Genomic DNA, 23,159 nt, shown 5'->3' with positions numbered 1-23,159 from the left:
GTTTTATTTAACGACGCACTCAACACATTTTATTTACGGTTATATGGTGTCAGACATATGGTCAAGAACCACACAGATTTTGAGAGGAAACCCGCTGTCGCCACTACATGGGCTACTCTTCCGATTAGCAGCAAGGGATCTTTTATTTGTGCTTCCCACAGGCAGGATAGCACAAACCATGGCCTTTGTTGAACCAGTTATGGATCACTGCTCGGTGCAAGTGGTTTACACCTACCCATTGAACCTTGCGGAGCACTCACTCAGGGTTTGGAGTCGGTATCTGGATTAAAAATCCCATGCTTCGACTGGGATCCGAACCCAGTACCTACCAGCCTGTAGACCGATGGCCTGCCACGACGCCACCGAGGCCAGTCCCATATAACCATAAATAAAATGTGTTGTGTCGTTAAATAAAACATTTCATTCCTTGTTTCGTTCATTCGTTCGTTCGTTCATTCATTCATTCATTCATTCATTCATTCATTCATTCATTCATTCATTCATTCATTCATATATATGTTTACAAAGCAGGTTATCAGCAGCAATCTTTGCTGTGCATATTATTTTCTCTCATGACTTTGTTGTTGGGTTGATGTGTTAAGTACTGGGTGGAGTTTTATTTTTTTACCTTCAGGCCAGCTGAATTCACCTCATTGTCCTAACAACTTGAACATTAATGATAATCTAATCCTGTCTGTCTGACCTGTTTTTTTCAGACCCTTTTTCGCAGTGTCTCAAAATATTGAGCTGAAATTTTGTGTATAGCTTTATCGTATAGAATTACAGATCAAGTTTGACTTTCATGAGGATTGGCCCCTGAACTTAGGAAATATGAAAATGTGTTGAGGCCAGTAATTAAGGGGACATGTATTGGGCCATTTTGGACAGAGTTACAGCCCCTGAACTTAGGAAATATGAAAATGTGTTGAGGCCAGTAATTAAGGGGACATGTATTGGGCCATTTTGGACAGAGTTACAGCCCCTGAACTTAGGAAATATGAAAATGTTTTGGGGCCCAGTAAGGGGACATGTATTGGGCCATTATTGACAGAGTTACAGCCCCTGGGGCAATAAGGGGACATGTCTTGTTTTTAGCTATTCTCTCAGTATGCCTGTTTGTTTTGTGTTTTTCAGGATGTGCGTGTGTCTGTGGCTATCCCCGACTCGCTGCTGACAAACTGCAGTGAGTGTGCCGGCAATGAGACGCGGATCCAGGTGACGGTGTTCCGGAATGGCTCCCTGTTCCCCAGCACCACCACGGTGCACCGCGACCCCGGGCTCGGCTCCAGGAACTGGACGGTCGTGTCCAACGTCGTCACGGTGTCTGTCGGTACGCACAGCGGCAAAACGGTTTTTATAACAACAGGAATTCAGCTTTTATCCGTGGTGGGGGTGGGATTTAGCTCGGTCAGTTGAATGCTCGACTGAGGTGCTTGCTTCGCAGGATCGAACCACCTCGGTAGATTTTTTTTTTTTTTTTTTTTTTTCATCAACCAGTGCATCACAACTGGTCAAATTAAAGGCTGTGGTATGTGCTTTCTGGTCTTTGGGAATGTGTATATAAAAGATCCCTTGCTACTAATGAAAAAATGTAGCAGGTGTCAGAATTACCATATGTTTGACATCCAATAGCTGATGATTAATCAATGTGCTCTAGTGGTGTCATTAAACAAAAGAAACTTTTTTATCCATTGTGAATTATTTGTCAACTTTTAAGTTATACATTTATTCTACTATTTTTTAAAGTAGTAGATAGCCAGTTCAGGGGCGTAGCGTGAGCTGGACCTGGGAGTGTTCGAATATGAACCAAGTGGACCTTTTCTATTTTGTTTTTGCACCACCAGAAACTCCATATGTATAAACCTGTATGTTTTAGTTCTGAAAGCGGACCATTTGCTTCAGCGGGGGGTGGGGGTGGGGTGGGTGGGGTGGGGGGGGTTCATCCAAACCCCCCCAGCCTACGCCCCTGTAGTTGTCAGGGTTTGACATAGTCTGGAGGGATGTAAAAAGTATGGTTCTTTCTACATCTGGATATTTTTACATACCCTATATATATAACTGGTATTCAAAACTTGTGGCACCATGTTTCAACCATTTCTCAACTGAAATAGTGCAACAAATGGACACACAAACCAAAAATGTATAACCTACCGTACTCACTAAATCCAGGGCACAATATTTCATGCGTACCGCCTTTCTGTTCACGTGTTAGTTACGCAAAATTAAATTTACGCGAACCGCAAACTGGTTACATCATGACCTGTAAACGTTCAGAAATTAAAACTTGCAAACTTCACAATTACAGGACATTTTTTTCATGCAGACATACTACTAGTATTTCGACAAATGTTTTAGGCTGAATTTTAGATACTTGATGCGCAGCAAACCAATAAACAACGTTATATTTCAACAGTTTTAAAGTTTTAAAGAAATGTGCTCAGACCGCTGGGGACGGCTAAATTATCTGCTGCTATTTTATCTCTAAAGGAATATATGTAGACATAATATTGGATTGCCTATAATTTTACATATGTTAAAAACAGTTTTAACGTAAACAGGAATCCAAAAGTGTCACAAAAATTGAAAAATACTAACATTGCATAATAAGCTTTAAAAAAAAAAACATTTGGAACATCACTGTAGTATAGAAGCACCATCGATAAAGTGAAAGTAGCATAGCCACTGCAAAACACAAAAAGGAATCCCTCCAAATGATTATGTATATATTTCAAAGGCATTACGCACAGTACGCATGTGCGTAATGCAAAAACAAAATCCAGGAATAGGTCGAGGCTGTCTGTAATTGTTCTATTAAATATCCTCTTAAAATTGACTCGAAAAAAAGATTACAAAAAACAAAAAGCCTCTGAAAAGGCTCAGATTGCATCTACAGACGTCCTGATTTTCAAACTTTTCACAAGGGAGGTCCCCCGAATATCCCCGCTCGGGCACGCCCCTGTATTTTGTTTCAGTACTGGGGCTGATATTCAGTTCTTTTATAATATTGTTAACTTTAGCAAGCATTAAAGACATTTTTTTTTGTAAAATGTTTTCTTTTGTATTTGTTTTAACTTTATGTTTCAGCTAAAAACTATGTATTTAAAATATAATTTTAACGTAATTTTGAGGTAACCGATCAGGTAACCCATGGATTATGCAAATATAATTCACGTAACCGAACAATTGGTTACCTAGGTAAAAACCACGTGAACCGACTTCCGGTTCCATCAGATTTCGAAATATTGTCCCCTGTAAATCCCGATTGAAGTACTTGTGTCATTATTAGCAAAATAAATCTTCCAACAAACAACAACATAAACAATTTGCCTGCCATTTTAAATTTGCTAAATAGAGGGAAGGAACTTGCCCTGCACATTAAGAAAAGTATTGACTTACTGTGCGCCCTGCACTAGGTTCGACAAATCCACTAGCTCTTGGTCCTGGCTAGTGGATTTTTGGCCTGGGCTAGTGGAAACTATCAACTGTATTACTACAGTACCAAGAGCACTAGCCAAAGCTTCTGTGAGGGTTAGTGACTTTCTCAAACATTGTCGAACACTGCAATTGCACGTTATTAGTAAAAAGGGATTGCAGTATAAAAATTGTATGTCTGTGTGTGGGTGTGTGTGTGCGCGTGTGTGTGTGTACATATGTGTATGAATACATGCACTATTTGCACCTATGTAACAGAAATGCCTTTGTTGACTGGACTTCGAGAAAAACTACAATGTTCACTTTTATGTAAGTTTGAAACAAATAATTTTATATGTAATTTCAATTTTGATAATTGTCATATTTGGCCTCACAAATTTCCATACCACTGATTTCTAATAAATAACAAATCATTATCATATTAATGTGATGGAATATATATAGTTTTGTATCTTTATATTACTGTTGTTGATCTGTTTATCAGGGCATCCTGTTGTAAATTTGTCCGAGCCATTAATCATCAAATTCCACGTACCCGATCCTGAAGCTCGCCTCACTGCTGCATTCTGGGACTTCAATGCTAATGGCGGGCTGGGCGACTGGTGTACTGAAGGTTGTGAGATCGTGTCTCAGGAGAAGAACATTAGTACAGTCCACTGCTATCATCTTTCCAACTTCGCAATTCTGCAGGTAAGAAAAATTATTTTGTTATACTCATCAATTTAAAATCACTTTGTTCTCATCAAAGTGATAGATTCTTCTTGGAAATTATGTATTTTCATGATGTACATAGGCTGTATTGCTTATAACATGATTATTGAGTAATAATTCCATTTTATAATTACTGTTTTGTAATAGGCATCTTGATTGGTTAAAATGCTATCACGTGATCTAAAAAACCAGCGTTCATTCTTCCATGGACGTGAAAACGGCACTTTTTCGGTAAACAAATAAAAACAGAATGTTATTACCGGAACTACTTTTTATCAATTACATCAACAATGGAATCCCCGAGGATTCCACTATTTCTATTTTTATCCCAATATCATCTCCTCTGTGAGTGACAGTGACAATTCAGGCTTTAAACTACTCCGGTTTTGAACTGAGACACACAATGTATATGACAGGCCACAAAAAGGAAACTTAATATTAGAAGTTATAGCAGAGAATGCTCAACAAATCAAAAGAGAGACATGGGTGCAGCTCTGTCACATTTGACAAAAACACGTACGCCTACGTGCACAATTACGCTACCTGTCCTTTCCGAGAATAATATCACACAATCACAAACTTCCTCTGAAATCCACACACACAGTAACACTGAAACCACTTTATCCTTTAAAGTCAGACTTCACATTAATTTTTCACTAATTCAACTTTTGACAACTGCAATTTTAATATACTGTAGTAATTGATCAAATTAATCTTCTAAATAATTTGATGCTCTCCCTTATGTTAATTAGTTCAAAATTCTTACTCTAGCCGCTTTACAACAAATGGTCTATTTAAGTATATAGATTGTTCAATTCTTAATTAATTTTCATTTGATATTTTTGAAAGAAACTGTTTTGATGTTCAGTTATTTTAAATTTGATAACTTTTTATCCACATTTGATTCAGAAAATTAAAATGTATTAAACCGTACGTCAATCATTATCATGAATCGGAGATTTGACGGAAAAAAACAAATGTAACTTTCTAAGGGAATTCCCTTATTTGTGTAGTAGTACAGTTGTTAAATCATTATGGAATAGAGTTCAATTTGGTTACTGCTAACGTGCTATGCCATTCATACAGTGTTTAAAACAGTTTTTTGGGGTTTATCATCTCATGAACGTCAAAAATATAATGTTCAGTTGTTAAATAAATAGGATGTTGAATTCACTACCATTTCATATGACGTGTACATGTCCCTTGTAATATAATTAAAATTTAAAGAAACATGGGCTTGTATGTAAAGCGTAACCTCCAAATCAAATTCTGTAAATGTCAGTGGTAACATATATCTTAATTAAGCTACTACATGCAACACTTAATTCAACCAATTCACTATCGATTTACCCTGAATGTGAATATTTTCACATTTTGTTTAATGATCATAACACATTACTGTTCTTGTTCAAAGTGCATCAATTGGAGGCGAGTGCTTACATTATGTAATCTATGTCTCAGATTGGTCTAGCATACAAACAAACCATCACACCTCATTTAGTGCCAGTGGTAAAGCGTTCACTTGATGTGTGGTCTGTCTGGGATCCATCCCCATCGGTGGACTATTTCTTGTTCCAGCCAGTGCTCCACAACTGGTGTAACAAAGGCCGTGGTATGTACTATCCTGTCTGTGGGATGGTGCATATAAAAGATCCCTTGCTGCTAATCGAAAAGAGTGGCCCATGAAGTGGTGACAGCGGGTTTCCTCTCTATATATCTGTGTGGCCCTTAACCACATGTCTGACACCATATAACCGTAAATAAAATGTATTGAGATTGTTGTTAAATAAAACATTTCCTCCTCCTCCTCCACAACTGGTATATCAAAGGCTGTGGTATGTGCTGTCCTGTTTGTGGGAAAAAGTACCTATAAATGATCAGTGGCTGCTAATGGGGAAAAAAGAGAAAATGTAGTGTGTTTCTATTGACTACATGTGAGTGTCACAATAACCAAATGTTTGACAACCAGAAACCGATAATTAGTAAATCAGCGTGCTCTAGTGGTGTCGTTAAACAAATCAAACTCCAAAATAGCCATTAGAATGAAGGAGAAAAAGCTAGTCACAATGAAAGATTATAGTTACTTGATTAGCTGTTGGGATAAATGGGGGTTGGGGTGAGGTAGATATAGTTTGTTTTGCTCAATAACACCACTGGAGGACATTAATTAATTAATCATCAGCTATTGGATGTTAAACATTTTTTAATTCTGGCACATACCGGTAGTTTTCAGAGAAAACCCACTATATTTTTGTCTTTGGCAGCAAGGGATGTTTTATATACAATTTTTCACAGACAAGACAGCACATACCATGACCTTTGATATACCAATCGTAGGGCACTGGTTGGGATAGGAAATAACCATATGGGATCCACCGAGGAAATCTGATCCTATGGCCCAAGCACCTCAAGCGAGCGAGCTACTGACTGATCTAAATTGGGGATGGAGTAATATACTTGGTTCAAGAGGTCAGATTAAAAGAGAAAATGGTCCGAGTTTTCTTGCACATTGATTATACATTGAAAATGACTGGTGTTTTGTTGCAGGACCACACAGTAGCAGTAAACCGCCACTCGTTCATGATGGAGCCTGTCATCTACATTGGAAGCTGCATCTGCATGCTGTGTATGATGGCCGTTATCATCACCTACATCACTTGCTTCAGGTGCGTCTAATAGTCACAGAATCATTTCAGTCATGGTATTATTTAAGTTCAGTCATCACTACTCTAATAGTAACAGAATCACTTCAGTCATGATATGTATTATTTAAGTTCAGACATCACTACTCTAATAGTAACAGAATCATTTCAGTCATGATATGTATTATATAAGTTCAGTCATGACATTTTTATTTAAGTTCAGTCTTCACTACTCTAATAGTAACAGAATCATTTCAGTCATGGCATGTATTATTTAAGTTCAGTCATGACATTTTTATTTAAGTTCAGTCTTCACTACTCTAATAGTAACAGAATCATTTCAGTCATGACATTTTTATTTAAGTTCAGTCTTCACTACTCTAATAGTAACAGAATCGTTTCAGTCATGGCATGTATTATTTAAGTTCAGACATCACTACTCTAATAGTAACAGAATCATTTCAGTCAAGACATTTTTATTTAAGTTCAGTCTTCACTACTCTAATAGTAACAGAATCATTTCAGTCATGACATTTTTATTTAAGTTCAGACATCACTACTCTAATAGTAACAGAATCGTTTCAGTCATGACATTTTTATTTAAGTTCAGACATCACTACTCTAATAGTAACAGAATCATTTCAGTCATGACATTTTTATTTAAGTTCAGTCTTCACTACTCTAATAGTAACAGAATTGTTTCAGTCATGGCATGTATTATTTAAGTTCAGTCTTCACTACTCTAATAGTAACAGAATTGTTTCAGTCATGTCATTTTTATTTGAGTTCAGTCTTCACTACTCTAATAGTAACAGAATTGTTTGTCATGGCATATATTATTTAAGTTCAGACATCACTACTCTAATAGTAACAGAATCGTTTCAGTCATGACATTTTTATTTAAGTTCAGACATCACTACTCTAATAGTAACAGAATCATTTCAGTCATGACATTTTTATTTAAGTTCAGTCTTCACTACTCTAATAGTAACAGAATCATTTCAGACATGACATTTTTATTTGAGTTCAGTCTACTCTAGACTAATAGTAACAGAAACAGAATCTTTTGTGTTATGGCCTTCATTCGTGTCTCTCTTTTTTTCTTTTTTCTGCTAGAATTCATTTGATATTCTGCAACTCTATATCACCAGAATACACGGGAATCTTAATTTTCTTTCTTTTTATGTGCCAAGTGCATAAAAATTTCAGAATTTGATGTTAATAATATCTGAATATGGAAATTATATTTAGATAGATGAACATGCATATTTGATGCTTTTTCCCCCTTCTCTTTTATGATTATGTTATCATATGGGAATCTAACTAATTTACATGAATGTCATTGATGGGAATATTACCAAAACATTGGATTCTCAGATTCTCATCACAAAAACAAGATCAGTGCATGCTTGATGATACTTTGAACTCCTCAGATCAAAGTAGATGGACAGGTTTTTGTAGACAGGATTATTCAAGTGCAGTCAGTTCAAATCAGACGATAGATAGTGACTGTTTCAAGTTTTTAATCAAATACGCTGAATATTGTCACAAAGTGAAGTTGGCCAACATACGAGGCTCTGAGTAGTGATAACCACTATTAAGAGTAGTTATATCAGTGTTTATGAGTTATCTATATCAGTGTTTACGAGTTATCTATATCAGTGTTTACGTGTTATCTTCACTTAGTTTAGTGGCTTATGTCTGTATTCCTTCTCTCATATCAGTAGTGCTTTGCTGATTTTTTTTTTTTTTTTGATACTTGACTGAATGTCTTGAGAGAGATACGATTTCAGATCTGTATGTTCAAATACACTGTACAGTGTACAGTGTACAGTGTACAGTTGAAAAAGGCATGAAAAAAGTGAAAGAAGTTTAAAATTAAATTGAATGTTTGGGAGTTAGTATTTTCTTTATGTAAACAATAAAAAAAAAAAAAACTTATTTTGATTTGTTATGTATATTTTGAATGTTGCTTTTGATCCAAATGTAAAAAAAAATCCAGGTACAGCATCACTTTTAAAATTCAGTTGTTGGTTTTTTTAATTACATGACCAGAGAATATTGATTTATTCATCGTTGGCTGTTGGTCATCCAATATTTGATTTGATAAATATTACACACAGTCTTCAGAGGAAATTTGCTAGATGTTTCAGTTCGCACACAAGGGATCTGCCATCGGACTATTTCTTGTTCCAGCCAGTGCGCCATGACAGGTATATCAAAGGCCGTGATATGTACTACCCTGTTTGTCGGACAGTGCATATAAAGATCCCTTGCTACTAATAAAAAATGTAGCGGGTTTCCTCTCTAAGACTATATGTCAAAAGTACCAAATGTTTGACATCCAACAGCTGATGTTTAATAAATCAGTGTGCTCTAGTGGTGTTGTTAAACAAAACAAACTTTAACTTTTTTTTAAACAATGGATCTGTTAATTTCACTTTCCCATAGTCAGGACGCATTTCTTTTATTGAAGTGAAAAGAAGATAAACTCTGGAAATCTTTATTTTACAGTGTCATTTACTCGGGTACATAGTACTTACTTTTATCACAGTTACCAATGAATGAGTTGTTTTTCTTCACTTCAGACTGATTTTCATCCCTAAGAAGATGAAGCACTCTGTGATCAACATCTGTATCAGCGTTCTGCTGCTGATCGTCGCCTTCACGATGGGCATCAACCGGACTGACCTTGAACTTGTGTGTCAGATCGCCGGTATCTGCATCCATTACCTGACCCTGTGTGCCATCTTCTGGATCACCATCACTGCCAAGTGAGTACGACTTAACACAGTCAGTCAAATGCAAATGAAAAGTGGAATTTCAATTATTAAATAGCTAAAAAGCTAAATTGAAAATCCAAATACACAGCCTTAATACGCAAGATTTTGAAATTTAGATTTTGTCCCTGTGCATAAAGCATCCAAACCAGCTCAATTTAAGCAGGGCTAAAAGAGGTTGAGCCCATACTGAGCCGATTTGATTACCAAGTGTGTATTATTGGGTAAACAAGGTTTGTTTTAATGTCACTCGCATTACATACAAATGTGCAGGAAATCTCTTCGGGGGGGGGGGGGGGGGGGGGGGGGGGGGGGGTCTAAACAGTAACCAGTTACATTTTTAAGGGAGTCAGACTCCATAGAAAATACATTAAAAAATTAAAATTTGCTTGAGGCAGTAGGAGATTTGACCACCAAAATTCCTTGTCTGCTCTAGCACCATATTATTTCATATTATGTATTAAATACAGTTTAAGTGTTTGCTTCTTTGAAAGAAAAAGAAAGGAATGACTGTTAACACCTGCACACATTTAAAAATTACGCTAAACGTACTGCATTATCTGTGAATATTCAAGCATATAAATAACTGTTTGGTGTTTGATTGTAGCATGATGCTTAAGATGTGGACAAATTATCATTAAATATCAAGTATATTGTCTATGAATATTCACCTGTACAAATAATGTTAACATTTTTGTGTTTGGATGGAGGAGCCGGCGAAAGTGGACACCTGCGCCCATGACAGGCGTGTGCTACAACAGCTTGTTCTGAATGTCCAAGTTAAAACCTATCACCTGACCTGACCTGTGTTTGATTGTAGCAGTACGTGTATGTTTAAGACGTTCACAAATTACCTTTGTAGATACGTACACATAATTGAGTTGTTCTGCGTTTGATTTCAGCAATATGTTTAAGAAGTTCATGAAGGCCGAGAGACCGCCCTCACCTCCGCCGGAGCCCGTACAGATGCCTCTACCTCCGAAACCAATTCTACGCTTTTATTTCCTGGGCTGGGGTGTGCCCATCATCATCTGCGGCATCACCGCGGCAGTCAACATGAACCATTACTCAGGGATGGAGTAGTAAGTTGTCATGAATACCAGAGTAGCATCTGCTTTTTGTTACGGTCAAATCTGTAGTACCATTACTAATTTGTTGTCCTTTTCTGCAGTCTTTGCTGGTTAAAAGGAATAATGATGAAAGTACCTGTAATTTTAGAATTTTGTCCTGGACAGGAAATCTGGTGCAAATCAGAACTTGTGGTTAGGATAGACGTGCCTGAACATTCAGTAGATATGGACATGTTAACAGAGTTTTCCTTCCTTCCAATTTTAGAATTGTATTTTTTCAGTTAATTTTAAACCTAAATATTTAACTATCAAATAAGTAATTCTAATATGTGATACACATTTTAAAAACTGTAAAGTAAAGGCTTATCTTTTAAATTTCATAAATGAAAATACTTATGTAATCAGATCTTTTGGTTTAGAAAAACATTTCTGAATGAAAGGGATAAAAGACTTTATTATGTGGAAAACTGATTAGTATTTTGATTTGTTTCAGTTTTAATTTCGTCTCTTTCTCTTCTGTTTTAATACACATGTTTTAAAGCATCAAAATGAAAAGAATATCTACCGACAGACTTAATACCATGTGCACTTGGTCACAGCAAAGCTATACAGGTGACATTTTTCAATGGTCTCTTTTGGCTGTTGACAAGATGGTCGTGGAATCTTTGTTGCATTGGTTTGTGCTGTCCTGTCTATGGGAAAGTGTGTATAAAAGATCCCGTGCTGCTAGTGGAAAAATGTAGCGGGTTTCTGTGTGTTGGAATTGTCAGATGTTTGATATCCAGTACTCGATGATGAATTAATGAATCTGCTCTAGTAGTGTCAAAGGTTAACTTGATAAAACAATTATGAACTATATGCTATGGGGCCATTCAAATAATACACAACACTATTTTGGTTAAAATTAGACACCCTCCTTCCCCCGTAACACTCCGTAATGCTGGACCATACACCCCCACCCCAAAATATTATATAACGTTTGGAACCCCCCTGCCATTCACAAACAAGTCATACAATGGGTGTAATGTAATTTTAACATAATGTTTTGCAATTTAGGAAAGTACAGACAGGCTTACGGATTTTAACTTGATTTATAATCCTTATTGTGTGTATATGTCTATCTATAACTAACTAGGCCTTCGTTAAACGTTGTTGCCCTGACAGAGTGTTTGTGAAAAAAAAAGTGTTACGTAACGCTGTTAGATATATCCACCCACTCTCTGTAATGCCACATAACATTTGGACCTACACCCACCCATGCCCTCGAGCGTTACGTAATATTTTAATGGCCCCTATACGGTTTAAACTTATTTTACTATATACTTTGTATTTCCAATAACAAGTTTAAAAAAAAAAGTATTTTTACTTTTGCTATCACATAAGTACTGCAAAGTGTCTAACTACCTATGACAAACGTTCCAAACTTTATCAAAAAACAAGGACGCCTTATTCTATATTGTTTTCAGTGATATACATTACACAGCAGATGGACCGGCCTCGGTGGCGTCGTGGCAGGCCATCGGTCTACAGGCTGGTAGGTACTGGGTTCGGATCCCAGTCGAGGCATGGGATTTTTAATCCAGATACCGACTCCAAACCCTGAGTGAGTGCTCCGCAAGGCTCAATGGGTAGGTGTAAACCACTTGCACCGACAAGTGATCCATAACTGGTTCAACAAAGGCCATGGTTTGTGCTATCCTGCCTGTGGGAAGTGCAAATAAAAGATCCCTTGCTGCCAATCGGAAGAGTAGCCCATGTAGTGGCGACAAAATCTATGTGATCCGTAACCATATGTCTGACGCCATATAACCGTAAATAAAATGTGTTGAGTGCAGCGTTAAATAAAACACTTCTTTACACAGCAGATGGGGAAAATCAGACAAATTATGTCACTGATCCAGAGTTAACTCTGGGTCCTTTTTTCTTTGAGCTAAAAACCAGTTTTAATGCAGGATTTTCATTAATTTTTTATAAAATTGAAATAGCTTTTATTGAAAATGAAAAATTTAAATATAATGTGATCACTTGATATTTGACTAGAACTTAACAAAACATGTTTTTATCTGGTTTTACTTCTGCTTTATTATTAAGTGAACCTTTAAACTTAGTCATGAAGTTAACTTTAAAATTTTATCATAAAGTTAACTTTTAAACTTTATCATGAAGTTAACCTTTAAACTTTATCATGAAGTTAACTTTTAAACTTTATCATGAAGTTAACTTTTAAACTTTATCATGAAATTAACCTTTTAAATCTTTCTTGTTTCTTCAGTTGTTTCCTGGACTGGGAACCGAGTCTGGGTGCGTTCTACGGACCAGTGACACTGCTGGTTGTTCTCAACCTGATCTTCTTCCTGAGAATCTCATGCGTGATTCGCGGGGCATCCAGCACACTGAACGAGACCGACGAGACCGAGGAGATGCACGTGAACGAGATAGAACTTGTCCCCAACCAGCCGGACACCAACCTCGAGACGCAGTCACTGACGCGACTCAACAACGACGACAATGACGACGATGATGATGACGATAATGAATCCACTCGCAGCATCCTCGATCAGGAGCGCCGTCCAATAACACAGCTGCGCGCGTTGGTAGCGACACTATTTCTGTACATCGTGGCATGGGTCTGTGGTGCGTTCGCAGTGGCCAAGCCGTTTAAATCAATAATCCCATACCAGGAGTTGATTTTCAGTTACCTGTATGGGGTGATGAGTGCGATGTTGGGTATTTTCATGTTGTGTTTCTTCTGTCTCACGAGGAAGGATTCCCGTCTGAGCTGGAAGCGGTTCTTCGGGTGTGGGCCGCCGCCTGTGTACACGTTTCCTGTCACCACGTCCGATCCCCCAACAACAATCACGCCTGTTGCCAACGGCAACGTTGTCAAGAGCAACAGCAACATGGACGTGTCGACTTACTCGCAGAAGTCGTCCAACATCACCAAAGCTTACAACATGAAGAACACGCCCAGCAAACAGTCGAATCTCAACCTCATCCCTGTGCCGAACTCGTCGAAGGAAGGATCCATCGTGAGTAGCATTCAGGACGCCAGTTTTCCCAACTTCTACAACCAGAAGCAAAACGGTGCTGCCAAGCGGTTCTGGGACAAGAACCGACACAATCAATCGAAGATAATGAACAAAGACGTGAACCGAGATATAAACAGCAGTCTGACCGACAACCTGTCGGCCTCCGACTTCAACCAGCATATGAGTCATGGCACAAGCAGCGAGGCCAACACCCACCTGAGTATAGAGATTCAGATTCAGACGAAAGACCCCCACCACGGTGGAGGTGAACCGCACGTCTCCTCGGGGACCAGTCAGTCGCAGAGGATTCAAAATGCAAACAACATGCCTTCAAATACACAACAGACTAGTGGCCCGGTTTTCAATGGGCCCCCCATGGACCGGAACCAAATGACGCCAGTAGGTGGTGCCAAGACTCCCGAACCGGCGGGCGTAGCGAGCTCGCACCACCTCGGTTCGGGTTCTCCTGCAGGTTCCCATCTACCTCAGCACAACCGGTCCCCGAGCGCCTGCTCCCTGGGGACGGGGATTCATCCTAGTGCTTTCAAACCCGTGAACCCGCGCAACAACACGCTGCCCCGCCCCACGCAGAACGGCGGGTGTAAGCAGTCTAGTCCTAACAACGAGGTGGTCGTCCACGACGGAGGGTCCGTGCCCCGCGTGAGGGGGGACATGGACGGACAGAGTCAGGTGAGTGACCACTGTGTGCGCGACCCGCCCCCAAGTGTGCGGCAGATTCACATACCAGTCGGGCTACCTAGTCACATGGCAGCAAAGGGACAAGTGTTGATGCGTCCCCCGATGGCGTTCGACAATTCGGGAATGAGCTACCAGCCGGCTTTCTTCAACAGCCACGGGTACGGTTACCAGCAACCTGTGCCATACGACAGCTCAGGCATCAGTTACCAGCCCGCACCGTTCGACCTGTCGGGAATAAGCTACCAGCCGGCCTCATTTGACAATTCAGGGATGTGTTACAATCGTATGCAGAGTCCGAAACGGTACCGACCCCATTCGGGGGACCGTGTTCACAGTCCGGGAAGTCGGGGCTCGCACAGTTCTAGGGGCTCCCGCAGCCCCCACAGGACTCGGCCGATGTCGGGTGAGTACAGCTCGGACAGTAGCCGACAGCGCGGCCACAGACGGAATAATTCTCGTCCCGAAAATATCGTCCGATTCGGACACGATGGGTCGAGAAGTCCCATCATGTCGGACGGTCAGATACACGACAGCAGGTTCATGGGTCCCGAGTCGGACGGTCAGGTGCGGTTTGAGAAGCGGCAGCCTGTGAACGACTCGGACCACCACTCAGACCCGACCCACAGGAAGAGACCCCGGCCACATGACAAATACGCTAGGAACCGCGGCATGCAGAAACAGAGGTCACTCGGCTGGGAGGAACAGTACAAAGACCGGCCAGCGAAAGTGGCATACGCCTACGTGAACCACAACTACCAGCAAAAGGTGCTTTCTAAACTGATCACTCAAGCCAGTGAGAGTGACGAACTGGCCAAGAAGGCATTCTGGCTACCGCGGTCAATGAGTGAGTACGACCGGTTAACTCAGACTGGGTTTTGCAATATGGTGGAAGATTCCGACTCGACGACGGATGACGATTCCGAGAGTGTTGTTAATGTGTGGGTGCCACAAAATAATGAACCCGAAGACCTGTTCAAAAAGGAAACCAGTGTATAGCTCAAGGTGCATCGTGTGTGTCGTGTATCTTAATATATATATCGGTGATAAACACACTATATCTATTGATATATATCGTGATAACCAAATAACTGTATGCCAGTTGATTATTGTAGAGTCGGGTTTTCATTTTATTTATAACAGTCATTTTTTGTTACTTGAAAATATTTTTTTAATGTTGGGCAGTTTCAAAAAGCAGAATAAGATTATTTGCTTATTCATTATTTGACAATTTCAGTTCAGTAAAAATTTTTTACATTAAACTGAATACAGGTAATGTGATTATACTTTAAAAATTACTTTATAGTGTGTTCAGAAATTTTCGCTTTATTATTTATACAACATGGTGTTTATAGCCTATTTTTGTTAGAATAATATGAGGGATTTTTTTATACGTTTTTATCTTTTTAAATAAGTGATTATTTAACTGTGGTATAAATAATCATTAAAGTCATATATTTTTGTAAATTTTATCTTTTTAAATGTCTTTTTTCACTAATGTTAGTATCATGAACGTCATTTATCTCAGCAGAATATTTTTTACATATTTCTTTTTAAAAATTTGGATTTGTTACAATATTGGACTGGCATATTGCAGTAGGATTGCATCTGTTTTATTGCAGTGTTGGGCACAAGACTAGTGTTGATCAGTCTCAATGAAGTCTTTGGGGATTCCTTGTTCTTTGGTTTTGCTGTATTTATTTATCAGTCATAACATGAACCTGCTACGAATACATAAAAACTAATCCACAGTCATGCAATAATGACTTCTTAATTTTGTAATGTTGACTTTCTGTTATTGAATTGAACTCTGAGTCACTTGACTCCCACAAATATTTATCAGTTTTCTGAATATTAACTGGAAAAAAAAAATTGAAACAAAATTTAACTTAAAATAAAACACTATCTGTTTATATAATAATAATTCCAAATAACGTCATGTATCCAAGGGCCTAATTCACAAAATTCTCTTGGGCTCTCTTGTGCAACATCGGATGGTTTTTGCAACTTCTGTATAGCATGGCGAGATCGAAAAATAGTGAGAGCTTAGTGAATCTTTAAGGCCCCTGGTACATGTAGTAAAATATTATGCATATTGTACACCATGTTTACCATATAATTTTGCTTTAAAAAACCCAAAACATTTTACATGTAATCCATCTTAAAGGGACAGATTCTGGTTTCAACCCGTGAAAATTAACACCAAGTTTAGTTAATCTACAAACCTGTAACACATTTGGTTAAAGTTACAATTGAGTGAAACATGAGTCTGTGACTTTGAAATGGTGAAATACCTTCAAAAAATAGACTAAAACTCGACTCCATATAAACTGTTACATCTCAGACGCATGTGCATTTAAAAAAATATGAGAAATGCATTTTGTGATATTAAAAACACCAGGATGACCAAAAACATTTCGAATGTATGGAAATGGATAATCTAAACAATAACATCCAAGTAAAGTATGATTTTCAATTATCAAAAACAGCTTTGATAGTAAAACATATGCCTTAGTGTTTAAAAACTAGGGTATATATATATATATATATATATATATATATATCCCTTTAAGTATGATCACACTTGTTTAAGCCTACATGTATGTATGTATGATCAGATACTAATAGCTTGTGTCCAGCACTGCTAGAATGTAAAGAAATGATTTGATGGTGCTCTGTTGATTTTCGTGCATGTACAAGTGTCATAGTCATGTAGATTGTACATACTGTATATCAGAGTGTGTTACAGCTGACATTATTGTTCACATTATTACATTATTATTATTATATTGTGTACAAAACATTAAGTTATACAGTTTTTCAAGGTCAAAAGCATGCTTGTTCATCTCTCTAACATGAAACCTTCACAGACATCGGAACATAATTTTCAGACTCTCCGACAGTTAACTTTCAAGCGTTTCTATAATTGCAACCTAAAAAATCTTAAGAAGCAGCAGGTACATTTAGTCTGATAGTACAGCCTAGGTGAGATGGGATGGGTTGCAGGACTTACTGGTATACATTTGTTTTTATTCCAAACTCTGCTTGGTTACTTACATCACAGGTATGTACTGTCTTGTGTGTAGTGAGTGTATTTTAAAAGGGTTTTTGGGTGGGGGGTTTTATTAATAATAATTTTTTTTTTTAGTAATAACTTGTTTTTAATTATTATTATGTTTTTTGGGTTTTTATTATTATTATGTTTTTTTTTTTTACTAATTATGATGTTTGGTCTTGGTATTAGTGAAACAGTCACCACCAAATATGATGACTAGAAGTGCAGGGCAGTATAAAGACCACAGACTTTGATACAACTTGGTTGAACTGTGATGGAGCACTGGTTGAAACTAATTTTTTCTTACCGGTACTTATTTTTTAACAGTGCAAAATTTATATTCTCATTATTGATTTTTGAGGGATTGAACAAGGAACATAGGTTCATGCTGGGATGGTTGAATGACCTCCAATTTGCAAATATGACCTTGCCCATGACATTAAATACACTACCCGTCTCACAGATATTAAATGGCATTTAGTGTGACCATAGCAATAATGATTGTCAGACATGAGTTTTTTGTTTATTGAAATACCTCAGTATGTTTTTATTTCCACATGTATACATAGTTACAATTACATGAAAATCATGATGATCAAAGATGTTATTCAACACTCAGCTTGTCTTGTTTATTTGTTCAAATACATGTACATTATGTGAATGGAACTTCAAAAATTTATGAATAGTAGCAAATCATTTACATGTAACAAGCCCGACGTACTAGATATTGAGTAATTTCCAACATACTAGATATTGAGTAATTCTCAACATACTAGATATTGAGTAATTTCCAACATATTAGAATCTAGATATTTAGAATCAGAAATTTCCAACATACATGTACATGTAAGTTAGACATTCAGAAATTTCCAACATACTAGATATTCAGTAATTTGTTAACGTACTAGGTATTCAGTAATTCATTAACATACTAGGTATTCAGTAATTCCTGAAGTACTAGATATTCAGTAATTCCCAACATACTAGATATTCAGTAATTCTTAAAGTACTAGATTATCAGTATAATGCCCAACATACTAGATATTCAGTAATTTCTAAAGTACTAGATATTCAGTAATGCCCAACATACTAGATATTCAGTAATTCCCAAAGTACTAGATATTCAGTAATTCCTGAAGTACTAGATATATTCAGTAATGCCCAACATACTAGATATTCAGTAATTCCCAAAGTACTAGATATTCAGTAATGCCCAACATACTAAACATTAAGTTCCCAACATAGTAGACATTTAGTAATGCCCAATATACTAGATATTGAATAATTTCAAACATACTAGAAATTGAGTAATTTTCAACATACTAGATATTCAGTAATTTCCAACATACTAGATATTCAGTAATTTCCAACATACTAGATATTAACTAATTTTCAACATATTTCACATAGATTGAAGATGTCAGTATACTCATTTTTAAATTTATTCTTTATTTTTTAAAATTATAATCAGTTTAAAATGCATTTAACCAACCAAAGTTATCTGAGGCCCTTGCCTATTTATCCAAAGATTTTAAAAGTTACTTTTTTGTTTTATTTTATTTTCCTGTTCACCAAAGATTTTTTCTTAAATGAAAAACTAACTGCATAACTCATTTTACTTGGGTTTCTTTTGTTTTTTCTTAGCCGTTTAGTGACATTGTGGAGAGAAAAAACCGCATGAGAGTATGGTTATCATACAAGTATCACAATAAAAATACTTATTATACCATTTTGTTACAACAACAACAACAACAAAAAGATATTGTGAAGCATTATGTTACTTTTACAGAGACCAATAGTAAAAATTCAGTACAACCTTCAAACATTTCTGTATAGACAGGTAGAAGTCCTTTTTGTAATACTTTGGTTCCAGTAACATACCTGTTTTGGTCCAGCATAAGACCAAATAAGTTAGAGGTTTAGGAGATCTGAAAAGTATAGTAGTCTTGAACTGGTATGGGTGTATCACAGAAAGTCACTGAATAAACAGATCTTTAGACATACGGTTTAGCATGTAGCAGTCATTATTCTTGACAGGTTTGACAACTGGGCATGCTGTGCTCAGGCAACCTTATTGATTGGTAGAGATTTACCTATATTTAGCAGTACTTAAAATACCTACACTGGAGTGGTAATTAAAAGATGGTCATTTGCTTCACCCCTGGACCCGGGCCACTGAAATCTAGAGGCTGAGCCCAAGGGGTGGGGGTGGGGTGGATACTTTAGTGCCTGAACTTTTTGAGGAAGGGGGCATGTTAATAGGTTAAATCTCCATATCTATATTAATTTAAATTAGTAGTTTGTAAATTCATTGGCTTTAAAGATGGTAGGTGAAAGTGAGTTATGAATTTTTTTTTTTTTAAATCCTGAAATTTGAATATTGGTGCTTGGGTACTGAGATTGGTCTTAGGGTTAGGGTTGCACAAGAGTCTTACAATGGCAGTTCATATCCCAGCACCAGCTCCAACCCAAGGTAGGGCTAACTCTGACACTTGCCAAATTCGCCAATTGCGAATTTGTAAAACAATTGACAAATTTTATTTTAATTTGGTGAAATCATTTTATGTAATAAAATTATTATATAAAATGATAATAATTATCCATTAAATTTTATAAATTGCAGAAACTTACAAAATATCACTTAAAAACCTGAAAGTGTTGCCATATGTCAGTAGGTGGCTTAGAGAATACTTGTAAATTATACCGTAAGAATATGATGGAATAAAAAGATTTTGTTTTTTTTAAATTTCATTTTCTTGTTTCCAAGTTGGAAGATCAAGATAAATAATATTGTCATTAGAAGCACATTGAGATGATAGTAATGTTTGTTTCAAGAGTTATTTGAATTGCTAACAAAATGGAAGGTTTTTTTTTCTTTCAGTTATTCCTTTTTTCTTATTATGCTGCGATTTTTGGGGCTGAGAACTAAAAATCAAATAACACTACTTACTTTTATTGATAGATTACCTGTTTGTCAGTCCAAAGGTTTCTTATCTTTTCTACTTTTGTATCCATGGTTACGTGTATAACACACTTATTTTTGTATTATAGCATCAGTCTAGTGACACTGCACATCCATTTTAAAATCATGTACATTCTTCAGCAAGAAATGGGCGTCTGTATTATTGTCATTGTTATATAACGTACATGTAGTTAATAAAACCTCATGCATGCAGTTGTGGATGAATGCATTAACCAAGTCGATATTACATTTTGCCAGTATTTTTTATTTTGTACAGTGTACATAGCTCACTTCTCTTACACCCTCGATCGGCCCTCCCAATTGTAAAGTTGTACAGATTCCTTTACATGTAGATCTTTGTGAACTTTTACAATGTGATTAATTTATGATTATTCTGTTTGATACTATAAATGTTTTCCCATTTTAGAAAGTACATATATATACTGTTGGTGAACTAATGAAACTTGCAAAATAGGGAATCACAATTTGCTGTATGCCTGGTAATTTAAAACAAATTGATGTATAAACCCCCGAAAAAGTTATTGATTAAACTTGTGACATATTGATGTGGACGTAAATTACTGAATTGCTGTATGAGGAATCTAATGATGCTTTAGGTCAGTACCATAGAAATACATGTACACATGTATGTAATTTTTTAAATTTTAAAAGTGAAATTATGAAGTCTTGTTATATCAGTATGTTTTAAAGAAACAGGTGCTACCAATGCATTGCTCTTTTGGGCCTTTTACAATTCCTTTGTACAGCACTTTATTTTTAAAAATTGTAAGTCTGTAGGATCAAGCCCCTGCTTACAAAACGTTTGAGTGTAGACTCACACACATGCATCCCTATGCATTGCCAGGGGCAGGATGTAGGATCAAGCCCCTGCTTACAAAACGTTTGAGTGTAGACTCACACACATGCATCCCTATGCATTGCCAGGGGCAGGATGTAGGATCAAGCCCCTGCTTACAAAACGTTTGAGTGTAGACTCGCACACATGCATCCCTATGCATTGCCAGGGGCAGGATGTAGGATCAAGCCCCTGCTTACAAAACGTTTGAGTGTAGACTCGCACACATGCATCCCTATGCATTGCCAGGGGCAGGATGTAGGATCAAGCCCCTGCTTACAAAACGTTTGAGTGTAGACTCGCACACATGCATCCCTATGCATTGCCAGGGGCAGGATGTAGGATCAAGCCCCTGCTTACAAAACGTTTGAGTGTAGACTCGCACACATGCATCCCTATGCATTGCCAGGGGCAGGATGTAGGATCAAGCCCCTGCTTACAAAACGTTTGAGTGTAGACTCGCACACATGCATCCCTATGCATTGCCAGGGGCAGGATGTAGGATCAAGCCCCTGCTTACAAAACGTTTGAGTGTAGACTCACACACATGCATCCCTATGCATTGCCAGGGGCAGGATGTAGCCGTGGTAAAGCACTTGTTTGATGCGCGGTCGGTTTGGGATTGATCTCCGTCAGTGGGTTCATTGGGCTATTTCTCATCCCAGCCAGTGCACCACGAATGGTATATCAAATGCCGTGGTATGTGCTATCCTGTCTGTGATGGTGCATATATCTCTTGCTACTAATGGAAAAATGTAGTGGGTTTCGTCTCTATGACTGTGTCAAAATTACATTATGTTTGACATCCAATAGCTGATGATTAATAAATCAATGTGCTCTAGTAGTGTCGTTAAACAAAATAAACTCAAGTCTTGAGACTAAAGCATCATGGTAATGCATACAGAAGAGCACATTGATTAATTAATCATCGGCTATCGGATGTCAAACATTTGGTCATTCTGACATATAGTCATCAGAGGAAACCCGCTTCATTTTCCCTAATGCAGAAAGGGATCTTTTATATGCACCACCCCACAGACAGGATAGCACATACCAAGGCCTTTTGATATACCAGTCATGGTGCACTGGCTGGAACGAGAAATAGCCCAATGAGCCCACAGACGAGGATCGATCCCAAACCGACTGCGCATCAAGCAAGTGCTTTACCACTGGGCTACGTCCCGTTCCTGGTAATGCATACAGATGCATGCGTGTGACTTAATTACAAATTTGAGTCTAAACTCAAAACATTTTGTAAGCAGGGGCCTTGGTTTCAGGGTCAGTAGACCAGATTATCTGATGTCATGCAGCTTGTATGGCATTTGAATTTTAGATTTGTCAGAGAGACCCCCATATACTTTTATATTTTAAAATTGTTATTTTAAGTATGGGTCATGTCACAAATAGTTGCTAATTAATATTACTTCAATAAAAATACTCATAGTTTCAGAAATTTGGCACAGGCAAAATGGCTTTTACTATTAGGGTGACACAATTTAATGACAAGTTTAATGTATTAATTTTCAAATTAAATATACTTATACTTATATTTTGCAGTTAAAATATGTTTTACGAGTTGTGTGTTGTAAAGGCAGCTTTATGTTTACTGTGAGAAATGTGTCAAGTCTTTTCTTGATGCAGTGACCAAAGATACAGGCGCACATGGGTACATCACAGTAAATACTGACTAGTAAACCTACATATTTCATTACAGACTAATTTTCCTGTTAAACCACAAATAAAAATGAAAACCACAATTCACCAAATTTTACAACATATTGTTGTATATTTAGAATCGGTGCAAGTGTTAATTTGGTTTGGTATTATATTAATACAAATTTATATGTAATGGCAATGACCAAATATTTTGACATCCAATAGCTAATGATTAGTAAATCAATGTGCTCTAGTGGCGTTGTTAAGCAA

At 37.3% G+C, this 23,159-nt stretch overlaps 1 protein-coding gene across 1 annotated transcript in view; it reads left to right on the top strand.

The window, feature by feature from the left end:
- Nucleotides 1-15,720, top strand: part of LOC121384231 (adhesion G protein-coupled receptor A3-like) — a 145,344-nt gene extending 129,624 nt beyond the window's left edge. Inside the window, exons 12-17 of the mRNA XM_041514518.1 lie at nt 1,135-1,330; nt 3,917-4,122; nt 6,691-6,809; nt 9,374-9,559; nt 10,468-10,647; nt 12,908-15,720. Coding sequence (XP_041370452.1) covers nt 1,135-1,330; nt 3,917-4,122; nt 6,691-6,809; nt 9,374-9,559; nt 10,468-10,647; nt 12,908-15,359 — 3,339 coding nt within the window. The 3' untranslated portion in view covers nt 15,360-15,720. The remainder of the gene's footprint in view (nt 1-1,134; nt 1,331-3,916; nt 4,123-6,690; nt 6,810-9,373; nt 9,560-10,467; nt 10,648-12,907) is intronic.
- The last annotated feature ends 7,439 nt before the right edge of the window (nt 15,721-23,159 follow it).

The sequence above is a fragment of the Gigantopelta aegis genome, chromosome 10 (genome assembly GCF_016097555.1).
Source record: "Gigantopelta aegis isolate Gae_Host chromosome 10, Gae_host_genome, whole genome shotgun sequence".
Taxonomy (NCBI): Eukaryota; Metazoa; Mollusca; class Gastropoda; order Neomphalida; family Peltospiridae; genus Gigantopelta; species Gigantopelta aegis.
Note: the sequence above shows the minus strand (reverse complement) of the source record. Positions and strands in the feature narration are given on the sequence as shown.